The sequence below is a fragment of the Sciurus carolinensis genome, unplaced genomic scaffold (assembly GCF_902686445.1).
Source record: "Sciurus carolinensis unplaced genomic scaffold, mSciCar1.2, whole genome shotgun sequence".
Lineage (NCBI taxonomy): Eukaryota > Metazoa > Chordata > Mammalia > Rodentia > Sciuridae > Sciurus > Sciurus carolinensis.
This window is the reverse complement of record NW_025920174.1, coordinates 299,364-312,082: the sequence shown is the minus strand read 5'-3', so window position 1 is coordinate 312,082 and position 12,719 is coordinate 299,364. Positions and strand designations below refer to the sequence as shown.

Genomic DNA, 12,719 nt, shown 5'->3' with positions numbered 1-12,719 from the left:
TATAATACCTAAGTTCTATGTTCAACTACCAGTCAAACAAGGAAAACATTTTATCATTCCATTTCTTTTACAACCAATATAAAGCAAGATGAATCAAGACCAACTCTTTACCAATGGAAAAACTAAGCCTTCTGGGTCTTTTAAGTTGTTTGTTAAAAAAATGTCTGATCATTTAAGCATACTCCTTACTTTGAATTTAGTATTCATACTACAATTAGTCTATTCTACACTATCTCCAAGAAATCTAAATGACCATAAGTCCTCAACCATAACTCTCATATGAATCTCTGTAGGATCCTCCACTTGGATGATCTGAATAATCACGATCCCGACCATATCCATCTCTATCACTATAGCCTCTTGATGGATAGTCATCACGTGAACTGGAATGACCATAATCACGGTAAATAAAATCTCTTGGAGGTGGTGAATAATCTCTTGTGTCATGAGAACTTGGGTAATCTCTGCTTGAATAGCTGTCTTTAGTAGAATATCCATCATCTCTTGGAGATAAATAAACATCTCTACAAGAGGGCAGGGGCCCTCCATAACTATCTCTTCCACGTGATACAGGAGCTCTTCCTCCCATTCAGCTGCTGCTGCTGCGAACTGGTCCTGAAGGAGCTGACCTTTTAGGAGGAGGACCCCCACTTCTTGGTGGTGGTCCTCTTTTTACTGGAAGAGGTCCCCTGGAAGAACTCATGTTAAAATGCATGGAATAGCCACCATCATCCATATGCCCTCCACGTGAGGGAGGTCCCCTACTTCCTCTGCTTCCTCCTTTTCCTCATCTAAGACCTCTGGGAGGGCCTCTGCTTCTTGGAGGTGGAGGTGGTCCACGTCTACCACTTTCAAATGATGGTTTGGTGGCTTGTTCCACCTTGATGGCTTTTCCTTCTAAGGACTTTCCATTCATGTCTCTGGCTGCATCCTTAGCATCTGCTGGACTTTCAAAGGTGACAAAAGCAAATCCTCTTGATTTGTTGGTTTCACTATCTTTCATCAAGAGCACTTCCACTATTCGTCCATATTTGCCAAATACTGCTTCAAGGACTTTCTCATTCATTTCCGTGTTAAGCCCACCAATGAAGAGCTTTCCTGGGCGATCTGCTTCAACCATTCCCCACCCCCCGATGAGTTGGAGGTGTGGTGACAGTCTCAAGCTCCTACAAGCTCGTCGACAAGGCCTTTCAAGCAGCTCAGCACGAGTGACAGCTGCTGGATTTGGGAACAGAACAGAGAAACTGCTAGGACTACTGCACAACCAATATTCTCATCTTGCAATGAGAACACCGAGGCCCCAAGAGCTAAGCCATGGGCAGCAGATCTCGGCCTCATGAAGAGTTCAGCCATCCTGGATGGGCAGGCTGAGTCCAGAAGTAGCACCATCCACACAGAAAGGCTGCCCAGCAGGCCCTGGCAGATCAGAACTCAAGCCCACACTGGGGAACCTGGGAAGGCTTTCTGGAGGAGGCAGGAGGAGCTGAGTGGGGCACCCAGAGATGAAATCTAAGGCAGGCCGAGGGCCATTGTGCTGGACAGGACTCAGGGGAAGCCAGAATCAGGACATCTCGCCATGCAACTATGAGGTCTGCAGGAAGCTGTTCTGAAAGCATGACAGGTACCCAGGGATCAGGGCCTCATGCAGGTATTTTTAACCTACTGTGTGCTGGAGTCCTGTCTGTGCTTCCTCATGTTGCTCACGGTCATGCAAGGGGACAGTTTTGACAATGTGTGGCATGAGCTTGATGGGAAAACACAGAACGCAGGGCTCCTGAGATGGACCCCCCAGAACCAGCTTGCAGCCAGGGCCTGGGGTGAGCGGGAGCAAAGCAGGGATGGAGGGGGGCACTGGCCAAGGATTCAGCATGTGTGATGCCGGGGTGGGGAGGCTGGAGCCGAGAGGCCAGGTGGGAAGGGAGGCAGAAAGGCCCTGAAAGCAGGTGCACAGCAGCTTGTGCCTGGAGAGAGAGATGCCAGTACTGTGGGAATAGGTCAGAAATGCCCAAATGGGGCATCTAGGGCACAGACGGCAGGGAGGGCTTCCATCAAGATGGAAGCTAGGCACTCACTGCTCTTTGGGTGTTTGCTGGTGCAGGACCCCATGCTCCATGCTTGGCACACCCCACCTCTGTCCTCCTCTTTCCTTCAGTCTTATGGGAGACTTCCTGTGTCACCTCCACTTACAGATGAAGAAACCAGGACTCTGAGAGCCAAAGTCACTGTTGCTCTGACTTCAGAGTGAAAATTGTCAGTCACTGCAAAATGCAGAGGCCCTCCTTGCTCTCCAGACTCTCCTTACCTGGTGGGGTGGCAGGAGGCTGAGACAGAATCCTCCCTCCCCAGGTTAGTGGAAGTGCCCCCACCCTTCCCATGGCCTCAGCCTGTCCTACTCTCCCAGCCTCACCCATCAGCAAGGCTCAAGTCCATCTTTGCCATCCAACTCCTAAGCAACCTGCAGAGCCCTGCTGAGATGGTGCCTCCCTAGGAAGCTTTCCAGGCCAAACTGCACTTCATCCTGGGTCATTTCCTCCTGCATCAGGGCGTTGTGTGCTGGGACAATTTTGCCATCTGGCTACATCACCGCATGGTGTAAAGGGAACTGTCAAAGGCACAGGCGAGTGAGAGAAAGAAAGAGTGGGGAGGAGCCGGGCCCACTCACATCAACCTGCTCTCCCAGACAGTAATCTGCTACCAAAACCCCTGCCCACAAGTCCAGCAAAGGTCATCATGACCTGATCACCTCCACCCTGCCCCTCCTCACAGACCCCATCTTTCAGTGCTATGACATTGTGACTAAGCACCTGACCCGCATGTGAGCCCTAGCAGAGATCAGGCCTGCTCCTTTCTTGTCTCAGATGGTTGTGGGGAGCTGCCATCAGCACGGATGGAGCCCCTTCCTCCAGTCTGTCACCCTGCTTCCATAATTTCACCCTGGAGGGATCATCAGAAGTGTGGAGGCCTTTGTACCTGCCGAAGTTGTGCTGCAGGGCTGTTGACCACAGGGAAAGGTGAAGGCCAAGGCCATGAGGCGCTCCTGGTGAGGCACGATAATCCTGGTGGGGTGCCAGAGGGCCAGGGGGGCTCCACAGACCAGGATGCTGAGGGAGGGACTTCTGCTGGCCTGAGGAAAGGCAGCAAGGATGGGTGGCGGGGGTTCGACCTCCAGGTGAGCACGCTATGCACTCGTGGCAGCAGCAGATGGTCAGGAAGGGCGCCCCTGAGGAGGGACACTGCATTAGCACCTGGAGGAAGAACGCATCTTCCAAACAGGACAGTGGCCTGGGTGGGGGTGTGCCCCGGGTGGGGGTGTGCCCCGGATGGGGGTGTGCCCCGGGTGCTGTGGTGCAGGTTCAGGACCCAGCAGGACTTGACATCCTCTTCCCCAGCCATGCAGCCCTGGTGTCCAGCACCAGCCCCTTCCAGGATCAAGCGGCCTTCGTGCATCCTGGGTGGGACACTGTAGTTTCAGAAGTTTTTTGCTGATGGCACCGCATGGAGTCTCCCTGTTAGCACGTCAGGTCTGCTCTCAGCAGTTCTTTGTCCTGCTCCTAAGACTAACCTCACTGCAGCGTGTTCAGGAAATTGATGGAGGACCATGCAACACCCTGAGCCCCACCCAGCAGGCACAGTGCATGTCTTCCCCATCAGTTTGCCTCCCTTGGGGGCAGGGAATAGTGTCACCACCTCACAGATGGGAGATGGCAACCAGAGAGGGGAGGTGACTTGCCGAGGTCTCCCTGCCGGTTAAGTGAGAACCTGGCCAGGTTCCAGCCTGTGTTCCTCTGCTCAGGAGGCGAAGTCCCCTGTCCATGGGCTGCAGTGGGCCTCTGGCCCTTCCACCTTGAGTTCAGCTCCTTGGGCTTCTGTGTCCTTTAGGGGACTTCACTGTGGAAAATAGAGGCAGCATCATGGACCTGGTCACTCGGCATACCCGCTGTCACATGCAAACCAAACAGGCTGAATGCTGACCCAACCCAGAAGTGGAGGCCCAGAGACCTCTGCAGGCAAAGGAGAGGGAAGAGGAAGGAGCTGTGAAGGTGTGGACCAGGAGCCTGAGACAATTGCACATTGCTGCCTGAAATTGACATAAAGTCCCTGAATGGCCTTTTTCCACCCAAGCCTGAGCCACCACCTTGACTTCTCAATAAACCAAACAGCAGCTTCAGTCCAAAGAGTTTATATATCAAAGGATGAAAGCTTCAGTGAATTTGTTTTTTAATGTCCCCTAACCTCTGCATGGCGAGGGTGTTCTCTGCCACTCGCAGAGTTCTGTGCCCTCTGCATAGTGAGGGTGTTCTCTGCTTCTTGCAGAGGACTGTGCCCTCAGGTGACTGAACACTGCTGCCGTCCCTTCCTCTCCAGCCTCCTGTGCCTGCAGCCCAGCCCCCTCCATCTGGGGAACTGTGGAGAAGTGCTGATGCTGGCTCTGGGTTCTCAGTACTCCCTGGGACTTCTTTGTGCCTTTCTGAACAAGTTGTGCTAATGTTGACTTCCCTGTGGAAGAAATAGCCCATGTTTTTGGAAAACATTCGGCTTGACAAAAACAACCAGCACCAGCCCGCAGTGGTGACGGGAGGGGCAGGCAGGGACAGGGGTGTCCTGGGAAGCAGCCTCCCAAGTGAGTGCACAGCAAATCCCCTACAGCTGCTTCTTGGGGGAGACACCATCTCAGCTGCCACATCTTGGAGTGGCTACATCCCCTCAGGGAGGACCTCACAACACCCCCCCCCAAGTCCTTGGGCCCCTTCTAGGGACAAGGCATCTTCCTGGCAGAATCATCTGAGTGTGGCTGGTTGGTTTTTGTGTTTTCAACCAGTGTCCCCATGGTCACTGCGGCTTCTCTCCAGCATCCCCAGGTGTCCCCACCATGCTCAGAGCCAGTGGGCTGTGGAACAGCAGCACGTCCCACTCATGAGGAGTGGCTCATTTGTATCTCATTTTCGAGTTATTATCAAGCTGCCGCTTGTGAGAGTGTTTTGACAGCAGCTGTCAGCAAGGTGCAAGCTGCTACCATTGCCTCCGACTGGCTGAAGACCCTTGTGGCAGCCTGCAGAATAATGGCCAGGCCCAGCCCGCCCTGTCCGGGGAGGCATGGGGATGTGCAGGGTGAGGGGAAGAGAAGAGAGCCCTCCGGATCCCCAGCACCCCCAGCCCCGGCATCATTATCGATTTTCTGACTCCTGCTAGAGAAGGCAACCGTAAAAGATCAGGACGGTGTCTTGTGTTTTATTTAATTTATTTTATTTGAGGTTCTGGGCAGCCAGGGAGGTGGGAGGAGAGAGGATCCATCCAAACAACCATTTAGGCTTGTCAGAGTTCATTTACTGAATTAGCAAGGTGACCGCTCATGGCTACTGGCTGTGTGGCTGCAGCCCCCAGGGCAGGAGCAGGGCACCAGAGAAGGAGCTCAGATGCAGGAGCCGGGTGCTCGGATCAGTGGTGCAGGCCCCAGGAGCAGGGTGCCCTCATCGGTGGTGCAGACCTCAGGAGCTGGGTACCCTCATCGGTGGTACAGGCCCCGGGGGAGCTGGGTGCCCTCATCAGTGATGGCCCCTCCCTCTCTCCCTCCTCTCCCCTCCTCTCTCTCTCCCTCTGCCTAATTGCAGTGCAGCAGGAGCCCGTGTTCACCTCCTTCCTTGAAGATCCATCTCTATTCATAGTATAAGTCATTATCCATGAGTTTTTCCAGATGCTGTGAATCTGGTCAGAGCCCTGAAGAAGGCTGGGAATCGCTGCCTTTCACCTAAGCACTTGAAATTCCTTGTTTGTTTGGTTGGTTTTGTTTTGTTTTGAAGTATGAAAAAACTCAGTGGCACCAGAGGCAGATGTTTGGTGATGGGGAAGCAGGCACATCTGCCTTACATGGAGGGCCCCTGGGGGTGCTCTCAAATGCACAGCGTTGCTGGAGAATGTCATCGTCATGCACCACAGGAGAGGCCACGTATTGCTCTTGTTTCCACCCAGAAATTCCCAGAGCAGCTCAGCCTTCCACTATGGGTCTGACTTCCCCTCCTGTGTTGGAGATTGGGCCTGGATCTTCCTTGCCTGTCAGTACCAGAGAGCTGAAAAGGACAATGATCTCAGAACATAGCAAACAACCAAGGACCCTTGTCTTGTCAGGGCAAACACGGCAATGGTCTAGAGTCACATAGGGTTGTCAGGATGTGGGGTGCTTCCTGCCTCTAGGATGAATGTCCCTCGAAGTAAAGGACAGCTGAGGTTGAACCTCAGATATGTGAGGAAGGGGCCTAGTCAGTGACAGAGGCAGCAGCGAGCTCAGAGTCTCCAGTGAACTAAGCAGGGTGTGGATGGCATGGGCAGGAGCCTCAGGGCATCTCACAGGGTTGGCTGCTGCCCAGTAAATCCAGTAGTACTCCTGGTCATTGCGGTCACCAAAAATGGCCCCACAGATCCCTCAGGCAGTGCCACCCAGGAAGACCATCCACTGTTTATTTCTTTTTTCCAGGATGACCCTGTGCCAAATGCCTTGCTAAGTTCCCATGAATCCCTTTTGATGTTCAAGTGACAGTTCCACCAGGTGGAAGTTTGCCTCCACTTAGACGCAGGGCAGAGAAGAGGAGCTTACAGATGTGCTGCTCCTGCAGCTGAAGAAGGGGAAGGTGGAGTCCCTGCTAGTCGCGGATCGCCCAGAACCTCAGTTTCCTTATCTGTCAAATGGGGCATTGATGCCTATGTGCCTGCTCCACATGCATCTCTTGAGAACCCTGTGCACATGAGGGACCTTTGAAAAGATGATGCGTCAGCAGGAGGAAATCATGACAGTATCATACCTGGAAGAACTTAAATCCACAGGCATGGTGAAAAGCTTGGCAGCCACCAGGACAGGACAAGGTAGATCAAGGTTTAAAGCCTGGCTGGGTTTGGGCTACAGTCTAGTGATGCACAGCAGAGGCAGATATGCTTGAACTGGCACAGAAGCAGATATGCTTGGACTGCAGAAGAGGCTCCGCCTCCCATTTCTGTTCCCTCCACCCCTAGACCAGAGCTTGGCACATAGTAGGCACACATGGTAGGCACCCAGGAAGCATCAACAAAGAAGCAGAAGAGCACAACAGAGTCTGTCGCCTCAGGATTCGGTGTCAAAGCCACCCCATCAGGCCTCTCCAATGGCCCTGGGCCTCCTGAGACAAGGACAGATCTTTGGCAAAACAAGTAAACGTGCCAAGGCCTGGGGAACTGCCCCTGCGAGGCCCTGGTATTCTGCTCGGAGCTGTCGGTGTTGGGGACAGTGAGGTACTGGGGACAGTGAGGCCTCAGTGTGGCTCTTCATGAGGTGCTTTTGATTTTTAAAACCCCTGAAGGACTCTGTGCCAACCTGAATGTGCCCAGGTCTGTCCCAGGTTCAAATGGCAGAGCCAGGGGTGGTGACAGAACATTTGGTGGTAAATATTTTTTAAAATCCCCAAAAAGAGAAAAGTTGCAAAGAAAACTAAGAAGCCATGTCTGGTCCCAAATGTGCCTATCTTCCTGTTCTGGGTTTTCACACACACATGTTGGGTTCTTCTGAACCATGGAGCCAAGACCTGCTATGTGGGGGTAAATTTGGTGCTTCTTCACCCATAACTATTGAAGAATTAAAAAAAAAGAAAAGACATTTTTCTACCCACAGTTCCATTGAGAGAGCCCAGCGGTTTCAATCCAGTGTTATCATCTCGCCTGCAGACCTTCCTCAGAATTTTGCCCATTATCCAGAAAATGTCTTCTTTACAAAACGAGAGGCAAATCCCATGAGGCATCTCATGGGATGCCTGTCTGTGCAGTGCCCTTGCATTCTGGAAACCTCAGCTGGTATTTCTGTGTGCATCGTGACCCTGACACTCTCAAGAAGTGCTGGCCACTGTCTCATCCATAGTCCGGTCTCAGTGGGTGGTGACTCTTGGGCCACATGCTAGCTTGCCCACTGATGACGGTGTCATCTTCCATTTTCCCTGAGCCATGCAGGGCAGGTTTCTCCACTAAGTTGCTGTCCCTCATTTTGCCATTAGGGAACTGGAGACCTCCCTGCCTGCCTGGGACACTTCCTCAGTGTGAGCGTCTGCTGGTGGTTCTTGCCCAAATCCCGCATCAACAGGCTGGCTGCTGAGGGCAATGGTTGTTCCATGGTCCCCCTCACTGCCGAGCCACTGCTCTGCTTCCGGGAGGGGCTGTTCTCCATGCCACACACCTACGGCCTGGACACACTCACATGCACACACACACGTACACAGCATTTGTTTTCTTGTTTCTCAGTGTGAACTCGGGTTATCTTATTCAGCAGGTTATGAATCTCATAGTGCACACGTGTAGTGGCTGAAGTCCTCCCGTCTGGCCTGTGGGGCCTTCAAGATCAAGCGTGTCTCCAGTTGGGCACCGTGACTCTACTTTTTAAAGCACTTCCTTGAGTTCATTCTTCCAGTCAAAAGAAACCTGCTGCCGGGGTGCTGGGTGCTGGGTCTCAGTGCTTGCATGGACCCAGTGGTGCCTGGTGGCAGAACTGTCCTCCATGTGGTAGAATGTGGTGCAACAGCCCTGGCCTCTGTCCCCCTAATGTCACTGGCACCTCTTACTGAGTCCTGATGACCAAGAACATGCCAGGTGTTCTGGGGGCTGGAGAGGGGACAGGGGGAGAATCGCACTTATTGAGAACCAGACCCTCTTCACAGACAACCCCAGGGGAGACAAGTCCCTGTGTGCACACGTGTGCAGCGTGTGCATGTCTGTGGACAAACACAGGCAAACACACAGTGCCTGTTTCTCTGTGTTCAAGCCGTGAGTTCCGCTGCTTCCTCCAGCCGCAGCCCAGGGTTGCTCAGGGGTCCCACACCCTGTGTCTGTCATCCATCCCTGTGGGAGAGTCCTGTCCCCGTGATTTAGCCTGGCGAGCACATGTCCTAGTTGCAGACTGGCCACCACTGCCAGTGGAGTTCTGCAGCTCGCCTGCTTCCTTTCCGCACCGCCTCCGTGAAAACGTGAGATGCCGACGCAAAACACCAGGCTGCAGGTTCCACCAAGAGTGGTGACCTGTCTGTCCTCTTCACCATCATTACCCAGCACCTAGTAGGTGTATAATAAAAATGAGTGCTGTGGCTCGGATCCAATGTGTCCCCAAAGGTCCCTGTGTTAAGGCCTGGTCCACAGGCCACAGCACAGCAAGGTGATGGGAACTCTAATAGGCAGGTCCTCATGGGAGGTCTTAGGCCATGGGGGTGTGTGACCTCCAAGGGGACCGTGGGACCCTGGTCTCTCTCATCTGCCTCCCTGTGCAGGCTCTTCTTGGTGTTGCTAGGCCACAGCAGTTAAGGAGGGTGACCCAGGACGCACCTTTGACCTGACACCTATAGAGGCCAGGTTGGGGACCGCGTTGGTGGCCATCCCTGGGTGAGCGTGACTGCAGCCACTGTGCCCTCGTGCTCCCTTGGGCACAGAGCCTTGTGAGGACAACCTCGGGTGGCAGGGTGCTCCCAGTGAGGGCGCAGAGGAGCCACCCACTTGTCAGGACCTCGGCTGGAGTGCCAGACACTCAGGTGGGTGGAATCCGTATGCGCGTGGGCAGGGTGAGTCTCAGAGATGCACCTGGGCACCCAGAGGCCAGCAGTCACAGGGTCCCATGCAGCATCTGCCCTCTCTGTGGGACTTTTGCCCTCCATCAGATGGCCATTCTTAGTCCTGTACTTTATCTGGTAGCCTTTGTCACTATCCGGGGGACCTGAGGGAGGGGCTGGGGGCAGTGGGGTGGGTGTCAGAGCTGTCATCACCACAAAGGCACTGTTGGGAACCCCAGAGCAGGAGGTCACTGGGAGGAAGTACACAGCCTCTCTGCTCAGCCTCCAGCCTTCCCTGTGGGCGTCCCCATGTTGCCCTGCCTGGGGAGAAGGGTGCCTGGCAAATGCCATCATGTGGTGGGAGGGGTCTCGGGATCCACACCAGAAAACTTAGGCCAGGAAGGGCTCCTGGTGGGCATGCTGGGTGTGGCCTTGGCCCTCTGGCATCCTAAGGAAGAAGAGAAGGCAGTGGTTCTGGGGCCTGTGGTTCTCGGATCAGGCAGGACCCCGACCTCTCGCTGTGCTCCCATAGGAGGAAGAAACAAACTAGCCCTCCGACCCTGGTGGAAGGGGCAGTGTTTGGGGCTTCCATGGGCCTTTTCCTCTTTCAAAACGGCATAAGATAGGTGGGTTTTCATAGAAGTGGTGAACTAGTTGCAAAGCAGCTGGGGCATGGAGCAAGTACTGAGTGCCCTCTGACTGGGTTCTCTCGAACCACAGCCTGAGGGGACATATGGGTATAGACTGCTTCCTGGCAGGCAACCCCAGGGTGCACAGAGAGCAGGGCAGGGTGAGGTCCCACATGGTGTGTGCAGGCCACCACTGTGGGTGACGTCTGAGAAATGCCCAGATGCCACACAGAAGGTCCCCAGTCTGTGCCCTGGTGCTCAGCCCAGGAGTGCCCCAGGGCCTGCCCCGCCCTGCCCTGCTCTGGACTGAGCGAGCTCCAGCAGTAGGCCAGAGCACTGGTGGGACAGGAGGTGACCTCTCACAACACTGTGCCCAGGCCAGGGCCCAAGGTGGCCAGAGGGTGGCGCATGGTGCTGGCCTTCAGTGCTGCACACAGGTACGAGCACGTCCTCACACAGTGGGGGAGCCCCCTCCTGAGTCGTCCCTGCCCCCACACACCCCTTGGTGACTTTCTGGCGCCTGACTTTTGTTTTCTTTTCACTTGATCACCAGAAGTTCTCTCTGGAGAGCAGTTTCCTGGAGGGCCTACCCCCGGGGCATGCATGTGAGAGTGTGACCAGGAGAAGGCCCCTCATTGTGAGCCCTGCCTGGCCCCTCACAGGCCAAGGCCAGGGCGATGTCCCTCTCCCCTTCACTGTGGAGAAAAGCCAGTTGGGGAGTGCTGCAGGCAGTGCCAGGTTCAGCCCCGGCCGCGTGCTCATTAAGACCCTCAGGTAAACAGTGCCCTGGGAGGGCGAGGCCGAGAGGACTGAGGAGACTGGCCATGGGCCTCCCTAAGCACTGCCTCTTCTCTGCGCCCCGTGAGCCCCTGAGGAAAGAGAGCACACCAACAGGGGGCAAGGAGGCAGAGACACCTGGTTTAAGGGGGACAGGCCAGGACACAGTGTGTGGGCAGGCAGGGTGGGTGCCAGGTGCGGACAGGGCAGAGGTGAGGTAGAGTCAGTGGACAGTTCCTGCAGGAGCCTAGAGCGAGTGCTGGGCTTGGTGGTCAGAAACTCTGCCAGCACAGCTCAAAGCAGCCACAGACAGACGAGGTTCCGGTAAAGTTCATGTACCCAGAGTGTTCAGTGGGTCAGACGTGGCCACGGTTTGCCGACTCTGGTCTGAAAGAATCGGCTCTTCCTTCTCTCTCATTGTGTGGAATGGAAGTTGCCACCCAGCACTGATGGGCATGGACAGCACATGGCCAGGGCTCAGTGCCCCCAGAGCCAGCACCATTTCCTCCCCCACAGCTCTGCAAGTGGTGCCCTGTAACTGGCTGGCCCAGGGACAGTGGTGGTCCCACCCTGGTTGTCCTGCTGGCACTCTCAGACACTGCTGCAGCCCTGAGGTCCCAGGTCCACTTCCCGGCCCCATGATGCAGACGGTCACCAACCTGGGCAGAGGATCCCTGGCTCTCAGCTGCCAAGACCATCCTGGCTGGATCCCTCTTCCCCTGGTGCAGTTGAATCGAGTCCCGTGTCAGTTGGTCTGGCCCCCAACAAATGGCCCATCCTCCAAATCCATCTCAGCCTTTCCTGGTACACCAGCCATCCCGAGCTCTGTTTTTTTATTGTTGTTTTTCTCCCCAGACTTTTAAAAATAACACTGGTCCCTGCTGCGGTGGGCTGCCCTGCGCATGCTGCTGTTGGCAGGCTTAGCAGCATGAATCACTGCTGCCTGCTGGCTGCCTCTCGAGTGCCCAGTTGGGCCTCTGGGCCTTCCCTCCAGTGGCCCTTGATCACTGGGTCAACAGTAGGCCGGCACTCTCTGGAAACTCAGGGGTCCAGGCCTCCCAATTATGGAGATGCACCCCAGGTTGCACCCCATGGGACAAAAAAGTGGCCACCTCCGAGCTGCCACCTCAGTTCTGGGTCTTGCCAGCAAGATGCAGAGGTTGTGAGCCTTTCCCAGCCATGGGTAGAACCAGGTGGCTGTTGGGGACTCACGTGATGGGGTTGGGGACTCAAATTGGGTTCCCAGAGCCCTGGGGTCTGGATTGCTCCTCCTAATGGCAGCTGTTGGAAGAAGCCTGGAGAAGCCTGAGCCCTTCAGAAGCTGCCTCCACATCTGTCTTCGTTTCCACTGCCCCTGACACTCGCCTGGCAGCTTCCCAGTGACTGGCAGCTCTGGCTCCACTGAGGAGTGAGTTCAAGGGTACAATGCAGTTACTCACTCAGAGAGGCACAAAGTGGGAAGCCAGGGAACTTCACCAGCTGACAGCCAGACACAGCCCGACCTCGGAGGAGACCTCCCGTCATGTCCCCATGGGGTGGCTCTGGGACCCAAGGAGCCAGGCAGAACACCCAGCACCCCATGCAGGGCACAGGCACTAGGCAGGTGCCCCTCCCACATCCCACGCCTGTGTCTGGTATTGAGGACCTGGGCCTGAGAGGGCCAGGAGCAGAAGCCAGGCAGAGACGAATGGCCATTGGGAACTCCACCTGTCCCTGCTGACAGATGTTCTCACTGTGTACCTGCCGCGTGCCAGACGCCATTGGCTCT

The 12,719-nt window shown here is 55.1% G+C and overlaps 1 protein-coding gene across 1 annotated transcript; it reads right to left on the bottom strand.

Moving 5' to 3' along the window:
* Positions 1-219: 219 nt before the first annotated feature.
* On the bottom strand, positions 220-1,120 carry LOC124974770 (cleavage stimulation factor subunit 2 tau variant-like). The gene is made up of 2 exons (XM_047537792.1): positions 881-1,120; positions 220-576 (listed from the first exon to the last, which is right to left on the bottom strand). Exons 1-2 carry the CDS (start codon positions 1,118-1,120, stop codon positions 220-222), a joined length of 597 nt encoding a protein of 198 aa, XP_047393748.1.
* Positions 1,121-12,719: the final 11,599 nt, after the last annotated feature.